Raw genomic sequence first — 21,181 nt, forward strand, 5'->3', positions numbered from 1 at the left:
TACATGACTCTCATTAGAAATGTAAACAACACTATACTATCTTTTCATTACTTCATACACTCCTTAGTCAACCTAGAGATTACTATCCTCTTCAATAGTGGACAATATTGCCATGTCATGAATCATTTGACTCTCTTGCTTTTCATTTATACTATTCACTTTGCAATGTAAGAGACCAAATACAATTGATTCTTAGAAAGTATGTCAATAGTTGTTATAAATGTGGTATTATTGTCACTTTAAAAACATATAACACTATCAAATGTTCATATTATTATTATAAATTTTGAAGTTTGAACTATTATTTTTAAAGTAAGTTTATCATTTTCCCTGTAGGCTACCAAGATCAATGCTCTAATACCAATTGTCATCCCCCCACTTAGGAGGATTCTTTCCTTTGCCTTAAAATCACAAGATTAAGGCAACTCACTGATAGAATTTGGCATAAACCCTACAATAGTGTTAGCCAACATGGGAAATGTAATTCATGGTACCAATTTATTTTATTAGGGTTAGGGTTTTAAAACAAATAAATGCATATATAATCCATTGCATTAATGATAATTTGTGATAACATTAAATATATTCAACTTGAAGAATATATATGGAAACATATTTAAATATCCTAGAAATGCTTCTGGATTTGATTGTGTAAAGATTTTTTTGCATCAATATTTCGGATCACTCTGTGATCCATCATCGGGATGAAAAGGAGAGCATAAGGAAATAAAAAATATTTTTTTGCATCATCATTTTTTATTTTCTTATGCTCTCCTTTTCATCTCGATGATGGGTAACAAAGTGTGATCCGAAACATTGATGTAGAAAAATCTTTACACAATCTAATCTAGAAGCATTTGTAGGAATTCATTATGGATTGTGGAAGCTTAATATCATTAATATTTAAATATATTAATCAATCATATTTTTGGGTTGAATGAGGCAAACACTATAACGCACCTAGTACATCCCACATTTAAGCCCAAGGGCATGTCTTTGCACCGCACCTAGTATATCCCACATCTAAGCCCAAGGGCATGTCTTTGCACCCCTTAGTCGCAAGCATAAGATAATTTGGGCATCCAATATGGGGTGGTCTACTTAGTGGAAGAACTTGTTTCTACCTTCCCTATTTGTGCCACTTCATTAACCCACATATATTTGTTTCCACAATCAATCATTGTAGAGGTTGGGCGGGGAGCCACAATAAGGCACCCAAAACATCTCATCAAAGCCAATATCAATGTGAGGAATAAATGTCTTAACATGGAAGACAATAATGTGTCTAAATATATGTCAAATATAGGAGAATGGGTGTGGATATGTATAAGAAATGATCAAACATATTGAAATAAGTATAAACAAAGAGGGATAGTGTAAAGGTCAACTTTGTACAAAATTACACTATTTGTCTATATTTAATTGTATCAATACGTTTCATTAAAATTAACTTAAGCCTAAATGTAAATTATCATGAATAAATATATATTTAAACTAAAACTAATCCTTTAAACAAAATTGTTAGAAGCAAGAGATGCAATCCATCAAAATCGCCTAAACTTAAACCTAACAAAATAACACAAAAAAATGATATAAAAATAAAACTAGATAAAATATCAAAGTAAAATCATTTGAGATTTCATTAGTGTCCAAATAACATCTCAAAATAATGATATAAAAAATCATAATAAAATCATTTAAAATTTACCCAAAATCCATGATGATCAAAGAATGACGTGCATTGACATTCTATCCACCCATAGGGTTTAGAAGTAAGAGATTGAAATCCATCAAAATCACCTAAACCTAACCTAACCAAATAACACTTCACAAAAGTGACATAAAAATAAAAATAGATAAAAAACAAAATACAATCATTTGAAATTTTCCTAAAGTCCATGTTGAATCAAAGAATCACACTCATGACGTTCTATCCACCCATAAGATTTAGAAGTAAGAGATCCTAATCCATCAAAATCACCTAAACCTAAACCTAACCAAATAACACTTAACAAAATTGACATAAAAATAAAAATAAAATCATTTGAAACCTGACGTTCTCTCTACCCAAATAGGGTTCTGGTTATAAATTAGTGTTCATGCATATAATTGTTTGAAACAAAAATATGAGCCATTTCCTAAGCCTTTGGTGTACATGGCTATAATTTTGCAGTGTGTTAAATGAAAGCAGACATTATTTCACAATAAAACTAAACATAATCAAATCACTAATGACAAATCTAAGAAAACTTCATAATCTTAACGAACAATTATCGAACACTAAATCTTGTTCATGCGGTATTAAATATTTATTTCCATGTCGAAAGGCTTATTATGGACCTCGGTTTGAAAATGTAGCATGGGCTTAGGTTCATTGAATTTGGTTTAGAATGAATGGTTGTAGCCTCTAACTATATTCTACTCTAGAATCATGGACTAGTATGATATGTAAACAAATACTTGTATCTGTAGAAGTCAATGTGCAAAGCCTCTAACACTAAATTCAAGGAGAAAAAACCAGTGTGTTGATTCATAAATATGTATTTGTTTGTCATATATACATAATTATCTATGAAGCTTTACATAAGTTCATTCCATCTTCCCTTGCAGTAGGAGCCAATATGACTAAACATTATCCATCATTCGCATCCAATATGACTAAATATTATCCACCATTCCCATGCCCATGTCCATGTGAATAAGATTCCTCTGGACCCACAAAATTTGTTCAAGGTGATTAGTCTACCCAGGTTGTGTTTTGGAATATTTGTAACCCGCAATACTTGTCCAGGGAAATTATACTATCCAGGACTTGAGGGATGTGGTTCATGCAAACCCTTACCTAGCGGTTCCAAAAGGAAAGCATATTGACATTATATTAATATAGTAGCAGAGTTTGTGATAGTCAGACAGTATCATATTTTGTAGGGCCATTGCCACCCAAAAAAGTAATAAGATTCACAAGCTTTAAAGGCCGAAGTATTTTTCAAGTTTGCAATATTCATTAACATGGAGAGTGTTAAAACCCAATTACATCAAAATTCCTATTGCTTGACAATATCAATAATGGTGTTGTTCACAACTAATGTGAAAGTGCCATAGACATGGAGCCTGCGCAACATAAAGACCATTGGGGAGATGTCTTGTTGGTATTGTTAGTATGCTATATCTGTGATATCTGGGTAAGTTTGTTGAAGTATGTCTCCTTGCAAGGAGCAGTCAATGTTGCCTTCTTGTGTATTCAATGTGCAAAGTATGTTATGGTGGCAAGAGGTTTGTGTGTTGGTGTTTCAATACGTGCAATCTAGAGAATGTCCATATCAATTGCAGCATCAAATGGTAGGGAGTGGTGGCACGTTGAGCAAGATATTTCATAGGGTGGAAAATAGGCATTCTTTTGAAGACGCCGACAACCTGCAATTGCACTGTGTACAGTAAGCAAATAATTGTAAATACTATGTAGTAGAAAGCTTAGGGAAGAGTTGTAAAGGTACGTGTGATCACCTAGATATTACATTTGGCAAGTGTCTCCAAATGTGCTTTTGTGCACTTGTCATTAAGCTCTTCAATGAAAGTAGATTGCAATGGGCAGAATGACCGGATTCCTTGGGGATCATTACGCACAATATTTTTGAACAGTATAAAACGCATATCTACTGTTGAGAAGAGTTGTTGCAAAGTTGCGCATAATTATGTGTAGGTGGTGGAGATGAGAACCTACAAAATAAAAATGTTAGTGGGAAGGGCAAAAGAGGGCATGAGAGGGAGAACAAAAAAGAAGGTGCAATTCAAAGTGTTCAAGATGCATAGTGGCCATATCTTCCTACAGATCACCATCCTTTATATGAACTTCAAGGTGTGTTTTGGTCAAATGGTAACTAGTTCCAATTGCTCTGAATGAACCAACGGAATAGTGGCAGTCAGCTTCGCTTAGTTGTGAGATTGTAAAATCGGGTGCTAGTTTGTGTTCGGTACAAACACATGGGATAGTTTCAAAGGTGCTTTTTGTAGTGAGAGCAATGCAACAATCTACATCACCTCTTTCATACTGTGATTTATTTTTAATTGTAAAGTTGGAAATGTGGATGCCTGATCCAATGGTCAAGCGTGGCAAAAAGGTGTCCACCAATGTGTTGCTAATATTCATTGTGATCGTCATCTAACCTTTACAATCTATCAGGTCCACATGCAATATCTCAGTTTTGTTTTGTGTGTTGCTATACTTGGCAGGTCCATATCGCAAGAATGTCACCTTCAAACATATAACCAACTCATTGTGTACACAGGTCCAGTATTGTGCTAGGTTTTGGCGGTGTTGAAGAAAGGTTGCACAAGGAAGGGTCAATAGCGAATTAATGAAAGAGCATTAGTAAACCAATCCATGTTTATTGGAATTAGCTTAAAGCTTAAGAAAACTCTAATAAGGTGAACACAATGATACATGCAATTTTACTTAAGAGACAATTGCACCCATGATCCAAACTAGAGTTGTGAAATGCATAAACTAAGATGTGGACCACAACAGTGGAACCAATAAAAGAATGTGAATGCGAAAGCATGAACAGGGCGCTTGTAATGTATGCAAAGATTGCAAAGTAATTGAACATTAAAGAAGTGTGCTCCCATGAAGTGTAAAAGGGCATGCATATGCATCTATTAGGAAGATTTGGAAACTTCAAGAAGGTCCATTGGTTTATCGTCATTTATCAAAGCGTAAAGGCGAGAGGTATGTTGTCAGATGTTGTAGTTGTAATAGGCATGGTGAACATGTTTGCAATGCATGGAAGCCTTGACAAGTGCATGGGCTGTAGAGGGAAAACCAAACAGAATAATTACTGGTTCTGATTTCAATTTAAAGAAATGAATTGGATACATCAGAAAATGCTTCAAAAGCCGAAGGCAACAAGGAGATTGGAGATTGTTTTATAGTCACTGCAGTGTTGCGTTTGAGAAGTGTTGCTTGTGTTTTAGTAACCAAATTGAACTTGAGGGAATAAATGAAAAAGAATGGGATGTTGGACATGAAGAGATCTCAATAAAACAAAACAAAACTGCCTCAAGAAAGCGCGGTAGGTAAACAAACAACAAGACAAATTGCAACAATCACGAGACTTGCACACAAGTTTTTAATATGTGTCTCCAAGTGAAAAGAAAAATTGAAATAGATGGCAGAATTTGAGAGGGATACCTCTGGCTTGAATGGCTAGTTTGTGGAGCATGTCTGGAAGATGGTGTTGTTTGTTGTCTTAGAGGTTGGAGTTGGCTACAAGACATGAGAGCAAAACATCAGTAAAGGACTTCAAGAAACATTGTGTAAGTGTAAGTCTTCTTACTATGGTGGTAATTTTTACCATTTTCTTATATGCAGGGCTTCAGCACCACTCTCTTGCTGATCACATTCCATGTGGCCAGTGGATCTGTAGGAAAAGTGCAAAAAGTGTTTTAGTGACTTGAGTGGGTTGACAGGGTATGAAGGAATCAAAGTCAGATAATTCAAGTCAAACTCCAATCTAAATGTGAGTTTTAGAAGGTAGAACTTCTTTTGTTGTCAGGATTGGCATATGTTACCTCTTGCTTGTATGTGGCTGTGGATTGGGATTTTGCTGTTTGGTGGAATCTGCATTACGATTGTACTGCTTGAAAGAATCCATCTGTTGACTGTAGATAAAGCAAGAAGGCAAGGCAAAATATTAGTGTGCTTTCTATACATGGCTGGTTGTGTCAAAAATGTCTCATCTCACAAAAGGGAAATGAATAGTGAGTAGACTAGTGACCAAGCAGAAATCTAATCTACTGATGGACAAGAAATAGAGTGGAAGTGAAATTGAAGGAGCAAATAAGTTGAAAGAAAAATAGTGTTAGTAGAAATGAGATAGATGGTTTGGATACCTTTTTTTATGTTCACTTTTGTGTGGCTGCATTTTGACAGGGGCGAAATTTTGTTGTTCAATGTTGCTAATTTGCCTACAGGAAAGCAAAGCAAAAAGTGCAACTTAGAGAGTGAATGAAGATATTGTATGAGGATCAATGTATACAAGAGCAACTTATAGAGTGAATGAATGAAAACATGCTATGAGGATAAATGTATCTATGGAGGAATGCTAGCTTTACCATTTTATTGTGTGTTGTTGTGGAGAGGTGGCATCTGGTGCACTGGCTTCCATGTTGGTGAGGCATCTACAAAGTCAACAGATTGAGATCAATGCAATGGTAGCAGATTTATGGAATGTTGTTGAGAGTAAGGTGATTCATTGACAAAGTGGGGAGTAAAGAGGCATATTTAGCTTCAATGTCATTAGTGTTTGATGACACTAGGAAATCAATGCAATATGGAAGAGGTGCGAAGTTCATTAGCAGAGTGCGCAGATGTTACCGTTTTCGTATGTGCTCGTGTGAAGGAGTGCTATTTTGATTATTGTATTCGACCTTGGTAGAGCTCTTGCAAAGGGAAGAAAGCATAGCATAGGATGGCAATCAGAGTGCAAAGTCAATTAGGTATGAATTTCTTTTTTAATTTACATGACAATAACTAATTGACATATTGTGCTATGTTGTATACATCATCGACATATAGGCCTGGACTATAACAAATAATAAATTCCAGCTACAATGGGAACTAGAAAGAGATAAGTAATGCAATTTGTGAAAGCAAATAATTTGGGTGGGAATGAAGGAATTGAGAGGGGTACCTTTGTTTGGTATGACTTGCCTGTGTAGCGAGGGTGCTGCAAGGGTTGTCTTTTCCTTTGAGCTGATCGACATGACTATAACACAGCAAAGAAAACAAACATCATAAGATTTGATGCTAATTTTATTGTTAAATAGCAAAGCAAACAAATGTTGTAAATTGTGATGCTAATTTTATTGACACACAAGTTTACATTTATTTAGTATAGTAGGCATGTTTTACCACTTCCTTGTTGGTATTTGTGCAATAGGTGTTGGTTGTTGCAAAGTCTCTTTGTTGTGCACGTATTTACAAAATACAATATTTAGAACTATCCAATGTCAGGGTATTTATAGAAAATACAAAATTATTAATCAAGCAATTGTTGAAATATTGTTTAAAGTTATCACATCCAATGTCAGGGCATGTGTAGAAAATGCAAAATTATTAATCAAGCAATTATTGCAATACTATTTAAAGTTACCATTGTTTTCCAAGGTGCTCTTGTAAGCTATGAGCGTCTGGCTAATTGCAATGGACATGTATGGAAGATCTGCAAAAGCAAAGTAGTAAGTCCTAGAGAGACAATAAAAATGCTTGTTCAGTGAAAATGTTTGTGCTAATTCTATGTAGGCAAGCAATTTGTTGAAATTGTCTAAATACTGTACTATTTTTTGGGCAAATGATGTTCCTTGGAAGACACTGATCCAAATGATGTTGCACGGCTGGGGTCCATGTGTTAAGTGACCTGCAAAAGAGTGGCAATATTAGACTTTGTGAGGGGAACTTAGGCTATAAATGTAAAAATAAAGCATGTTTTGCAATACTATTAGCACAAGGAATGCTACAGGTAGATAGTTACATGTTGGCTAAGGGGTATCTTCTATTAATGTTTTCTCATTGCATAGCATATGCCATGGCTAGACAATATTGTCTATATGTGTGTGAGAACAATATCATGGTCAGTCCAATATACTTCCAACCTCTTGGTCCTAGCTATGTGTGCATTATTGTTTGTCCAAATGTGATCAATGTTGCTTCTTGGCAAAGTATCTTTCTATTCATGTAACAAGAGCAAGTTTTGTATTTGCATGTGTCTTTTAAATAGTTGTATTGTTTTTTACTATATTGATATGTCAATGTTGAAGTCACCTGCAATATAGACAATCGCTCCACTAGGAGCAATTGCCATTGCTTCATTGATGATTGCAATGATGTTGGTAACTAATGTTCTTGGTTTGGCATAAATATTACAAATAGACAATGTGTGTTGATTAACACTGCATGAGAGGAATAGTGCTTCAACATTGTCTAGTGTTAAAGGTGTTGTGCTAACCACGGGTATGTTTTTGTTAATACAAGTCATTATGCCATGAACATGGAACGCTGCAAAACAATTGTAGCCTGGAAGTGTATTGTCCGTTGTTGGTGTATATAAGTATGTTTCCTGGAGGCAAATAATGTCTGATGACATTAGGTCTGTGTCACGTAGGATGTCTTCTCTATGCGTTTGGAAATGTCGAGTGTTTAATGTAGAAATGACTATTTGGGCTATACTTTTTGATAGTGCACATCATTTTAAAGAGTCCAATTAGCAGTTGTGGTTAGTCGTTCCATCTCATCTATGACTGTTGGCTTTATCTTGATGTTTCGTGGTGTTAGAGGGCTCAGCAAGAACAATGTTTCAATAGTCGATGTGCAACTTAGAGCTGTATAAGACAAACCATGTTGGTGGACACCGAAAGGTTCAAGTGCAAGACCATGCATGGTGAGTCCCTATGCTCTATGTATTGTTCGAGCACATGCCAGCTAAAGTGGAAATTGTTTTTGAATAGTAGTCTTCTATGTAGAACTGTGTCTAGGGAGTGGTTTTGCAACTCGAAGAATTGGTACCCATCCATTGTTAGCATATGTTTGGTTTGGCTATGGTAGTTTTGCATTTTGAGATCTTCCAATGTGCTGATCATTGAATTCAACCCAAATGACATCGACATTGTTGGTTTGTGTATATATGTCATGCCCAGTCACAAAAGTACAGATGGTAACATGATGATAACATTATATTCATATTTTTTTCATAGCATAAGCCACATTATATTCATATTATATTAACATAGTAGCAGAGTTTGTGATAGTCAAACAGTATCATAGTTTGTAGGGCCATTGCCACCCAAAAAAGTAATAAGATTTACAAGCTTTAAAGGTCGAAGTTTTTTTCAAGTTTGCAATATTCATTAACATGGACAGTGTTAAAACCCAATTTTCATCAAAATTCCTATTGCTTGACAATATCAATAATGGTGTTGTTCATAGCTCTTGTGAAAGTACCATAGACGTGGAGCCTGCGTAACATAAAGACCATTGGCGAGATGTCCTGTTGGTATTGTTCGTATGTTATATCTGTGATATCTGGGTAAGTTTGTTGAAGTATGTCTCCTTGCAAGGAGCAGTCGATGTTGCCTTCTTGTGTATTCAATGTGCAAAGTATGATTAAAGGTAATGAATGTGACATCAAGGGAGTTGATTAGCATTTGTAGTTATAACATGAAGATTGTATAGGTATATAGAGATATGGAACGATTGAAGTTGTTTTGAATGGGTGGGAACTTTTTGGTTTGTCAATGGCTCTTCACACTCATTGACCAATTGAAGGGGATCAAGGTAGTTACATAGCTTGGCTAAGTGCATATTGCAAAGCTAATTAAATATAAATGATAACAGAATTGAAAAATATTGTATACGCAATGTGAAGGCAAACATGAAAATATATATGGTTATTGAAGTTGTAGTGAATGTGTTGAATTCATAGGCGTTGTTGATGGTTGTCTACCAACGTGCAGGTGTAACAGGCAGAGTTTACTAGTATAGAGTTACAGAGTGATTTAAGTTGTTTGCAATAGTTAGAACCTCTATCACTTGTCAATGGTTGTATGCCCTCCTCTGCTGATTGAAGTTGATGAAGAAGCCTATTCACATTGGTCAAGTGCATAGTGTAGAGGGAAGAATGTATGTATGTGTACACACACACACGTATATATGTGTGTGTGTATATATCTGTATACATATATGTATGTGTGTGTATATATATATATATGTGTGTGTGTGTGTGTGTGTGTGTGTGTGTGTGTGTGTGTGTGTGTGTGTGTGTGTGTGTGTGTGTGTGTGTGTGTGTGTGTGTGTGTGTGTGTGTGTGTGTAGTCATTCTTTGTATGTACACACGCACACACGCACACACGCACACACATATACTCTTGAAGGTATTAGTGACAAACTAGATTGCACTTAATATCGTATTGGATGGATTAATTGATATTTTATAGCCATTCTATGTTGCATGTATAACGTGGAAAAAAATATTGAAATCTCATCTCAATAATCACAAAGTAGCGTAGGCTTATTATCGTATTGGATGGATCGATTCAAATTTTAAACCATTCTACACTGCATTTATAATGAAAATAAAAGAATTGAATACCTCATGTCAACAAGAACATGAAAACGTATGTGGTGATTCAAGTTTGTATATTAACACACACACACACACACACACACACACACATAAGTATATATGTGCATATATGTATCTATATATTTTTATATATGTACAAATGTAATGTAGATATATAGAAATATATATATATGTATATGAACACACACAAACACACACACACACACACACACACACACACACACACACATATTCATTGTTGTAGATATTAGTGGGAAAGTTGTTTGTGCTTATTATTGTACTGGATGGATTTATTGAAATCTTAAAGAATGCATATATTTTTAGTTATATTTTAGAAAGACATAGTCTAGTGTGTGTGTGTGTGTGTGTGTGTGTGTGTGTGTGTGTGTGTGTGTGTGTGTGTGTGTGTGTGTGTGTGTGTGTGTGTGTATATTCATTTAGATATTAACGATGAAATAATTTCTGCTTAATATTGTATTTGAGGATGGATTTATTGAAATCTTTGAGAATGCATATATTTTTAGTTATATTTTAGAGAGACATAGTGTGGTATATATATATATTCTTTTAGATATTAATGACAAAGTAATTTGTGCTTAATATTATATTTGATCCATGTATTCAAATTTTAAAGCATGCATATATTACTAGTTATATTTTAGAAAGACATTGACTTGTAAGTAGAAAAAATGGAAGTTTATGCTACCTTTTTAATGAAAAATAAAATAGATATAGATAAATGAATTTGTATATATAGATATACATGTGTGTATATAGACACACACACACACACACACACACACACTTGTGTGTGTATGTGTGTAGAAATAATATATATGTTAGAATGACATAACCTTGTAGAAATAAATGTAAGTTTAAATTGCATTTATTACGAAAATAGTAATAGAAAAGACCTCATTGTGAACAAAAACATAAGTAATATTTGAAAGAAACAAATGTAGATAAATGTGTTTATACATATAGAAACATGTGAGCAATGAAGTAGGCTGGAAAAGTATAATAATTGATATTCAGTCAAATAAATAGAAACAAACACAAATATAGGTTATTATATTCAAGCATGTGAATATTAATTCCAGCAAAGGTATTGTTTTTGTTGTGTTCATAGGTAACGGTGAACATGTATATATGAAGATTGTGCAATACAGTATATATATATATATATATATATATATATATATATATATATATATATATCTTAAACCGAACCAATTACATACAGAATCAAATGCATAGTCCAAAATGCATTGAAGATACAATAAGACCAACTGAATCTCTAAAGCATTGTATCTGCAATTTATGGCCATGGTTAACAAAGGTTGAAAGCATAATGGAGAAGATCAACCTGCAAGGGAAATCAAATAATTAAAACTTGTACAAACAAATAAACAACATAATCTAGTTATGTTGCTTTTCGTAAAGAAATATTTATTTATATGTAACATTGGAAATTATTTTAAATACCTAACATTTGACAACGAAATATATGAACATGAATAGTGATCTTGCCATGGTTTTAAAAAACACAAGTATCATTTTCTTCAATATTCATGTCATAGACAAATTTTCTCCACCTTGCATAGAAAATTGGTGTAGCATTATTAATTATGCATTTTATCTCCTAGTTACGTCCATCAGCTACAACAAGGTTAATCTTGGTTCAGTATTGAGGCAAGTGTAGCACATGAGCCGCCTCTTTTGGAAATTTTTGCAATGAATTAATAGGCAGCAAACTGAATAGTTGCGAGAGAACATTAAACACAAATAAAAAAACAACAATAAAGAAATATGAAAAATGCAATAAACCGAGAATAAAAAATTAAATTGATTTGCATACCATAAACAAAGGGCACTTAACATTCTAATGTTTCATAACCATAGTCGTAAAAGGCTTCTCTGACATAAAGTGAGCAACGCTATTAGGAATTGTGTAGTAGTGCTTTTTTTTTTTGGTGCTAAGTGACTAGAAAGAAAGAATAACCATTAATAAAAATAGCTATTTAAAATTGTTCAATTAGATGATTAAAATATACAACAATGTTTATCAAAATAAGATGTAATGAAGTTGAAAACAAGAAACGATACTGACCTTGAATAGGGTAGCGAGATGAAGACTCTAAAATCTGTTTTCTGATGCCACACTTTAAAATTTGCCTTTTATTGTAGCCATCAACATCAAGTGAATGGGTAGCAAGTTGAGAAGATGACGCATGGTGTCGTGGTGTATGGGCATGTTCAATAATAGTTGACAATTTATTCTCATAGCCACTTCTATTGAAAATGATGACTTTGAACATAGAGCGTTTAATATATGAAAAAATAATTATATCACCATATTCAAGATTATGACCAATAACAAATGATTCCCACCCTTTGTCAAAGAAGACCTTATCTTGTTGAGCTAAAAGAAGGGCTTCCCATTCACTATTTGTTGGTCCTTCCAAAGTGATATATGTGTTGAATAATTCAAATAGGACATGCACAAACAATGGTGGGATTCTCTACTTGTGTAAATGGAAAAGATTTAGAAAATGAATAAATGCATAAAACTTAAATATTAGCAAAACAAAGATTCTTATTCTAAAAACATAAGACTGTACCAATGTTTTAAAATTCTCATCTATCATAAGTTTGAAAAAGGATGGTATGATCCCATGTTTGGTAGCACAATTATGTAAGCACGTATTGCATGGGCAAGTAGCCATCTAATGTTTCTCTTCTTGTGTGCATCAAGAAATAAAATGTTAATAAAGTTTTTTTTTGTATTAAAAAAAATCGTAAGTGTCGATACCAATTACAACAATGCGGAAATGCTAATGAGTAATTACTATTGAATTTGACTTCTAGACAACATATCCGACAATAATATTCCAACATCATTGAATATAAAGAATTGGTCCTAAAATGCTTTTTTTTACAAAAGAAAGAATAAGACTATTTACAAGTGTTAGTTAGAATGAATGGAACTCAAAAGTGAAGAATATTTGTAAAAGATGGCACATGTGCATCTGACCTAACCAAAAAAGGGATATATAAGAAGAGGAGAATATTCAAAGAATTATTGCTATCTACGGAAGGGGTTAAATTAAGGCTTTCTTTTCTTTTCCAAATGTTAGAACCCCTATTCCTATCCAATGGTTCTCCTCCCTCCTCCGTCGATTGGGGAAATCAAAGATCATGTGGAGACTTTGTATGTCAAAATGCACATTTCGGCCAATTGTACATTTCAATGAAGAATAGATGAAATTTGCAACCTATTCAAAAAATGATGAGAAATACGTACATATTATATTAGTTGCATCTGAGTTGTTAGCTAATGAACTAATGAATAAATGCATAATATGAAATGCAGTTAGCCATAAGGTCATAAGCAAACAACTCAAATGCAATTAAATAAATATCTTGGCACTATGGAAAAATTTGTTGCAGATGGAGGTGTTCATATAATATTAAAATCGAAATGAATATAATATTCATGAAAGTCCAAAAAGCAAAACAATTGCAAGTACTCCATTCGGTTAGATTTCGTATGTGTGTTTTATGGTCATGGATTATGTGTGCAATTTGTGAGTATGTATAAAAGTGTATTATAAACATGCAATACGTTGTGTTAAACTATAGAACATGCCACAACAAAGACATGTGCCTAACTACTTTTGGACAGTACATACTATACCAATTATATGCTAAAGACACATTCACCTACAGTTATGTCGAGCATGACAAGCATATTGTACAAGTGTCATATGGTTAATAATGAAATTAGGTCTCTAGAATTCCCTGCATCAATTCTAAATCAAAAAATACATCATTCTATTTCTCCATTTTGGCTGAGGAAACCCATTGATAGGTAATTGCTTAGAGCATGTGACTATCTGGGCTTAGGGTCTTTTCCCTAGCAATAAGATTATGATTATATATTAAAATAAGGATAAAATATACATAAAACAATAGATCTCTATATTGATATATAAAAATATTGAGCTGGATAAAAGATGGAAAAAATAGATCACTATATTATTATATAAAAATATTTATAAAGTTTACAGCTATAAAACTATTCTCTATATAATATTTTATATAAATAATTATAAAAAAATTATGATTTTGAAAATGAATCACATAAATCTAAAAAGAGTAACTTAATACCAAAACAAATTATATTAAGATGCCAGTACCAGCAGTACCCATTAGACTATCAGACTTACAAGAAGACTCCTTGCTCCAAATCCCATCAAATTTTAAAAGAGAGAAGAAACCTAAAAATGCAGTCAACATAAAAAGTTTTAATTTAATATTTTATCCGTTTAATTTATCCAAATTGCATTACCATGCTAACATCAATTTTAGGCTCTCAAACTACCAATCAAATGGCTCCTTGTTTATTTGTCAAGCTCATTATTACTACATCTTTTTCTACAATCGCTCACCATACCTCAATATTTGTGCCTATTGTTTTGCCTGCCAACTGTTCTCTATAATCACGCCTTCTTTTATTTTGTAACAGTAAAAATCTGCAACCGCAATGGGAGCCAATCAAAATTAACAAATAATAAACATGATCTCGTTTCACGTGAAGGCAACAATATCCCTTAAATAATTTCATCCAATGATAAGGCATAAAATTTCTTTATTAAGATATTTTGGTTAAGAATTGACTAGTTTAAACAATTTAAACATTGCAAATCATGGAAATTGCACTTAGTTTAGCCACAAATTCACTTGCAATAACACAATTTACAATAATTCACTTGCAATTATTAATTTCACATATCAAACTCCAAAAGTACAAAAGTGGAAGAACAATGCAAGAGTTAGAAATAACAGAGTTCACAAAATCAATTACAATAATTCATTTCACATATTAAACCGCAACTACAAAAAGGAATCCAAATGAAGAAAGGACTGACAGAAACATGTTGCAATGCATGTGTTGTTAAAATTGGCAATCCATAGGAAGAACATTTCCAATTATAAGGAGCATGGTGATAATGAAATAATTAAAATAGAATATTGTTTAAAATTGTAGAATAGATTTCAATTATCATAGTACATTTTGTTACAATCCCAATTTGTGAAATTCAAAGCATGGAAGAAAAGAGAAGTGACAAACAATAGAAATAGTCAAATAGTCATAACCTCAGTTTAAAATGGATCATCAATTTCAATTTTATTTATTTCATGTCTCTCACATATTGATCATTGACTCCATTAAAATGGCTCATGGATTTTAATTTTGTTTATTTAATGTCTCTCAAATATTGATCATTGACTCCATTTTCTGGATTAGGACCCTAAAAGCTATTGAATAGTTGAAATTTGTTTACCTCCAACTGATATATTATCTCAAAGTTCCTATAGGTGGACTTAACTATCTTAGGAACATTAGGACTTCCATAATGGAATAGCACTCAACTGAGCTTACAAAAAATTTCCAAATCTTGTAGAGAAGAAATTTGCGAAGACAATTTTTGTGAGGGATATTTAAAAATTATTAACATTTCCTTTTTCTTTAAGTCTTAGGTTCCATATGTCATTCAAAACCCTTAAATCATAACCCCATTTTGAAAGTTGACACAACAATTTGAAAAATAAGATGAAGTCCCCAAAAGAAAGAAAGAAAATCTATATTCTTTAAAATTAAGACTTACAAAAGAGTTGCTAATGTTTTGCAAAACATAAATTAAGACAATAAAAATAAAAAATAACTACTGTAATTTTAGTAAAACTTAAAAAGAGTCCATTGCTATAGTCTCTTGCCTTACATACATTCACTACATGTGCTTCGTCAGAAGACCTCCATTTTTTTAAGAAATGTAATATATGCCTAATTAGATGAAAGAGTACACCAATTATAAATTTGTAAAGAGTCCTAATTCAAAATAGCAAGAAGCATGGCTCTGTTTTGAGTCTAAAATGATTATCAATTTGAGGAGAACTTTGGGTACAATTGTGATTAAACAAATAGATGAGTACAACACATTATCTCTACTCTCAAAATAAAGTTTTGATGGAAAATACATAGAACCTTACAACAAACTATTGATCTTCTACTCTCATAAGAAGCCTAACCAAAGGACTCTGATTCATGTATTTATCAACAATCATTCAAAAATTTATTGAAAAAACGGGCATAATTTTCAAGAAGTTGATAGTCCCGTGGCCTTGAACCTGCATTTTTAAGCATTTGGAGCTTAGTTGAAGTAATAAAATTATTATTAAAAATGGCATGAATCATAACATTTTCAAAAAAAGAATTCCAAAACAAAAAAGGCGAACAAAAAGAATCTACAATTTCAAATAATATTTGGCATAAAAATAATCAAACGATTCTAAAATTTGATTCAAAAGAAGAAAAAACTACCTGCACACTAGAATTGACATAATCCTCATCATTTTCATTGAAATTTTTTGCTAGGGTTCTTCTTAATTAGAAGGAAAGTTGCTTTTGTTATAAGAAGATAGGTTGGAGCTACAGTAACACAAACCCTTTATGAGATACCAATTTCACAAAATTGGTCTTATAAATCATAGCCCTGCAACTGTCCTATTCACCGAACCCCCCAAAACATGTTCATCAAAGAACTTACTCTCGTAGGCATCGCCAAGAGTTCATCTCTGTCTTTGCAGATACAAATAGACATACTACATGACTGTGCAAAGAAGCCATAGCTAAAAATAATACAAAATATATTTTAAATGCTTTGAATACTTTCAAAATCTAAACAGAGGAAAATCTTTGTAAATTATGCATGGTGGCAGAGTTAGAGACAGGTTCAGACAAAAATTTATATGACTTCTAAAAAAATTCAGAAAGATCATATGTACCTGGCAAACATAAGACCAAATTTCACCCTCTGTCTGTAAAATGTGGAGGCATTGATAGGGCATGTAAAATGTTTGACAAAATTCCTTAAAGAAATTGTTGTCTCCTGGAATGACCCTCAGTAATGCACTGAAGGAGTTTCTTCCTTTTTTTCCAGTAGGGATATACATCCCTTTAAAGTATAAAGAGTGTGGGAATTTTGACAGCTATAATAAATACAAATGCAAAATGTGTGGAAATAGATAAGGCGTGTATTTGTTTTGCATGCAGGCCACGACCGCATCTTCTTCCTGACAATCTGCCCTGCAATGCACTACCTGAGATATTGGGAGATGTGCGTTCTCTTGCTTAGTTATTTCTAACTTATTTTTGACAATCTACAACCACCGAATTCAGCCCAATCAAAATACTGATAAACCTTTTTTTTTCAATTTTAAACTAAAAAACTTGCAAGTTTCATATAAGACATTGATGCAATCAAATTTATGTAAAAAATTTGTTAATTTGATTAGGCAACAAACAAGCATTTAATAACGGCTTAATGTTTTAGCCCTCCGCAATAGTTCCAGGAAGCACATCTGCAAACCCTGTTTTGACGACCCTGTTTTATAATTCTCTTGCATTGGGGTGTGCACTGCCTTTGTTTCCGCCATCTATAGACTGTCAAACACTCCAGCCTTGCAGGCAACAGCTAAATCCCCCCTCATTCCATGTGAAAGCAACTATATCACTCTAAAAATGTAATCCAATGAGAACACATCAAATTCATTCATTAATGCATTTTGTTTAAAAAATGTTTAAATCAAACAATGCAAACATTGTGAAATAGGAAACTGCACTTCATGAAATTTAATATATGCAATGTGATTGGCTGCAGGAACTAAGAACTATTCGAAAGATAATAAATTCATAGTTACTTGAAGGCAGGAACTAATAAGGCTCTCCTTGTTTGCAGTTGATATGGAGATTCCACCGCTTTCTTGGTATTATGTGCTCCTTACAGCTGGTTCACTGCTATTATTCTTCTTTCTATGGAGAAGGGAGTGTGGGCCAATTCGTCCTCTTCCTCCCGGACCTCCTGCTTGGCTTATTGTGCGAAACCTCTTTCACCTGGTTAAAAAGCCCCACGAGTCTCTGCATGCCCTGTCTTTGCAATACGGCCCACTCATGACACTCCGTCTAGGCGTGAGAAGTCTTGTCTCCTGCCATTGCCACGGAGGTCATTAAAACAAACGACCTCAACTTCGCGGGGTGGCCGTCTAGTGAAGCATTCAAGCCCTTCTCCCATCACGAGTCCTCGCTAGTTTGGGGCGCATACGGCCCTCACTGGCGCCATTTCCGACGCATTTCAACCGTCGAGCTTTTCAGCCCCAAAAGAGTGGATGCTCTGCAACACCTCAGAAGAGATCAAGTGTTTCGCACGGTTCAACTCTTTTTCCAGGACAAGGGAAAGGTTGTGGATATCGGGCTGATGGTGTTCTACACGACTCTGAATTTGTTTGGCAACTTGATATTCGGGGCAAACATGTGCGATCCGCATGATCCAGCTTCCGCGGAGCTCAAAAATACAATCTGGAAAATAATGAAGCTCGTCGCAATGCCCAACATGGCGGACTATTTTCCGTTTCTCCGGTTCCTCGACCCCCAGGGCGTGTCCTGTGCGATGACCAGACATTTAAGGTTATTGTATAACTTTTCTGATGCGTTCATACAGAAAAGGCTCGCCAGCACCAGCCAAAGCGTTAAGCCTGACGACTCCGAGAAGGATTTTCCGGGTGTTCTATTGGATTCCAGAAGTGGGGATTTTACGTCCCTCTCTGGCATTCGAGCCTTGGTAGCTGTGAGTAGTACTGAAAAGTCTTTTATTTTCTATAAATCTCTGGTATTTCTCCAGATCTCTAATTGTGCTCTCTGGTTTCAGGAGTTGTTTGCTGCGGGTACTGAAACGACCACTACATTAACAATAGAATGGGCCATCGCCGAATTCATTCGCAATCCACAGAAATTAAACCGAGTCCGTCAGGAATTGAATGAAGTTGTTGGTTGCAATAGAAGACTAGAAGAATCTGTCGTAGACCGTCAGCCTTATCTCCATGCAGCCGTGAAGGAAACATTGCGATTGCATCCGGCAGTTCCAGTGATTGTCCCACACGAAGCTGAAAGCTCCTGCGAGATCGGGGGATTTACGATACCCAAACATAGCCAGGTAGTCCTGAACGTGTGGGCCATTGGGAGGGATCCTTCGGTTTGGAAGAATCCCTCGGAATTTATGCCGGAGAGATTTTTGGAGGGAGAGAATAGCAAGATAGAATACAGTGGACAAAACTTTGAGCTAATTCCATTCGGAGCAGGAAGAAGAATGTGTCCGGCGATCCCATTGGCAAGTCGTACGATTCATATTGTTGTGGCTTCCTAACTTCATTCGTTCGACTAGACACTTTCGGATGGTAAGAGCTGTGAGATGATCGACATGGAGAAGATCACAGATGAGCTAGGAGTTACATTCAACGAGTTACATGCAATCCCCGTACCTCATCTCCCACATCATATTTACTAGCCGTTCCCGACATATATATTGCCTGTTATCATATGTTAGATTGTTCCTCTTCTGGTTTTAATTGTGTGCAACATATTACATGATCCATCCTAGGATGGAAGGATAGATAGAGAGCACAAATAGAGTAACCAAAATCGAGTAATGAACAACAAGTCAGCCGTTGAAATAGAGTAGCTAACGTCTAGTGCCTGAAATCAATAAAGTCGGCCATTGAAAATACAGTAGCTAAAGTTGAGTACCTGAAATGCGTGCGAGAGGGCCTTTATTTATGCATCATTGGATATTTATATTAATATTGATATTTGTCGTTGGACAAATATTATTGTAATTATATTTTTTATTAATATTTTTTAATATAAAATTAATATTTATCTTTTATATAAATTTTATAAATAATTTTTAACATTTTAGTAGATTGTAGAGTTGAGATTCTTAATATAATATATTATTCCAAACATAAAATAAATATCATGTTAATCATATATAAAGAATGGTAATCTGTGTGAGAAGGCTTTTATTTATACATCTATTGGATATAGTTTATGAGAGATTATTATTATTTTTTCTCTTACAATATTAAATTATATGTTTTAATTAATTATATATTAGTATTTTTCTATCTTACATTTTTTATAATTTATTTGACTATAGAGTTGAGATTTTTATTATTTAATAAATTATTCAAGCATATAGTAAATATCATGTTTACCATATATAAAGCATGACAATTTTTGTATTCATAGCTTTATAATTTAAATTTATTAACATATTTTAAGTTCCAAATGAAGTGTGGGAATGTACAACCATATTATTGATATATAATATTGAAACTTAATAATAAATAAATAATTATAAATATTAGAACACAATTTGATGAAATCATTATACAAGCATGGAATTTTATCAAAATTATATTCTTGCACTACATGGTACCAACAATTAGACAAAAAAGCCCCCCCCCCCCCCCCAGCCCCCAACTCTAGTTTGCTAAAGCTAAACTTCAATGGCTCCTCCAAAGGGAACCTAGGTTGAGCAAGTGGGGGTGGTGTTGTCTATGACCACAAAGGCAATGTCATGATGTCTTATGTGCCCAACTTGGGAATGCAAACCTCGATCTTTGTTGAGGTGCTCGTAATTTATTATGGAATGACTATCATTAATGAGAGAAAGTACGACATAATTATTATCAAGGGTGACTCCAAAAATACGATTATTTTCCTATAAAATGAAGCTACCCTAGATTGGAAATGTGAAGGTTTGGTGGACAAATGTATATCTTTGATTTGTGGTTTTAGCCACGTCAGCCTAAACCACACCAAGAGAGAAGGTAATAAAGTCACAAACAGGTTGGTATCCCTAGGTCCATTTTTTGAGAATTTAAAAATCTAGACAAATTCCCATGATCTCCCAAATTTTGTTTGAGTGGCGATCTACAAGGACATAAAGTTTAATGATGGGATATAATTAAAAATCATTTGTTTGTTTTTGTCACCCTTTTAGCAAGTCACTTTCTGCTAGATTAGTGGACATCCTTTTCAAAAATTTGTCACTCCTTGTAAGTGTTGTGATACCCATTCTGTTGGTTTTGATTTCACCCACCTAGTTTCTATTACGAATCTCACGTTGGTGGATATGGGGGGG

At 34.0% G+C, this 21,181-nt stretch overlaps 1 protein-coding gene across 1 annotated transcript; it reads left to right on the forward strand.

Moving 5' to 3' along the window:
- Nucleotides 1-18,454: 18,454 nt before the first annotated feature.
- LOC131876711 (cytochrome P450 76T24-like) lies at nt 18,455-19,399 on the forward strand. Its single transcript, XM_059222173.1, has one exon. It carries the CDS (start codon nt 18,455-18,457, stop codon nt 19,397-19,399), a length of 945 nt encoding a protein of 314 aa, XP_059078156.1.
- Nucleotides 19,400-21,181: the final 1,782 nt, after the last annotated feature.

Source organism: Cryptomeria japonica, chromosome 6 (assembly GCF_030272615.1).
Source record: "Cryptomeria japonica chromosome 6, Sugi_1.0, whole genome shotgun sequence".
NCBI lineage: Eukaryota > Viridiplantae > Streptophyta > Pinopsida > Cupressales > Cupressaceae > Cryptomeria > Cryptomeria japonica.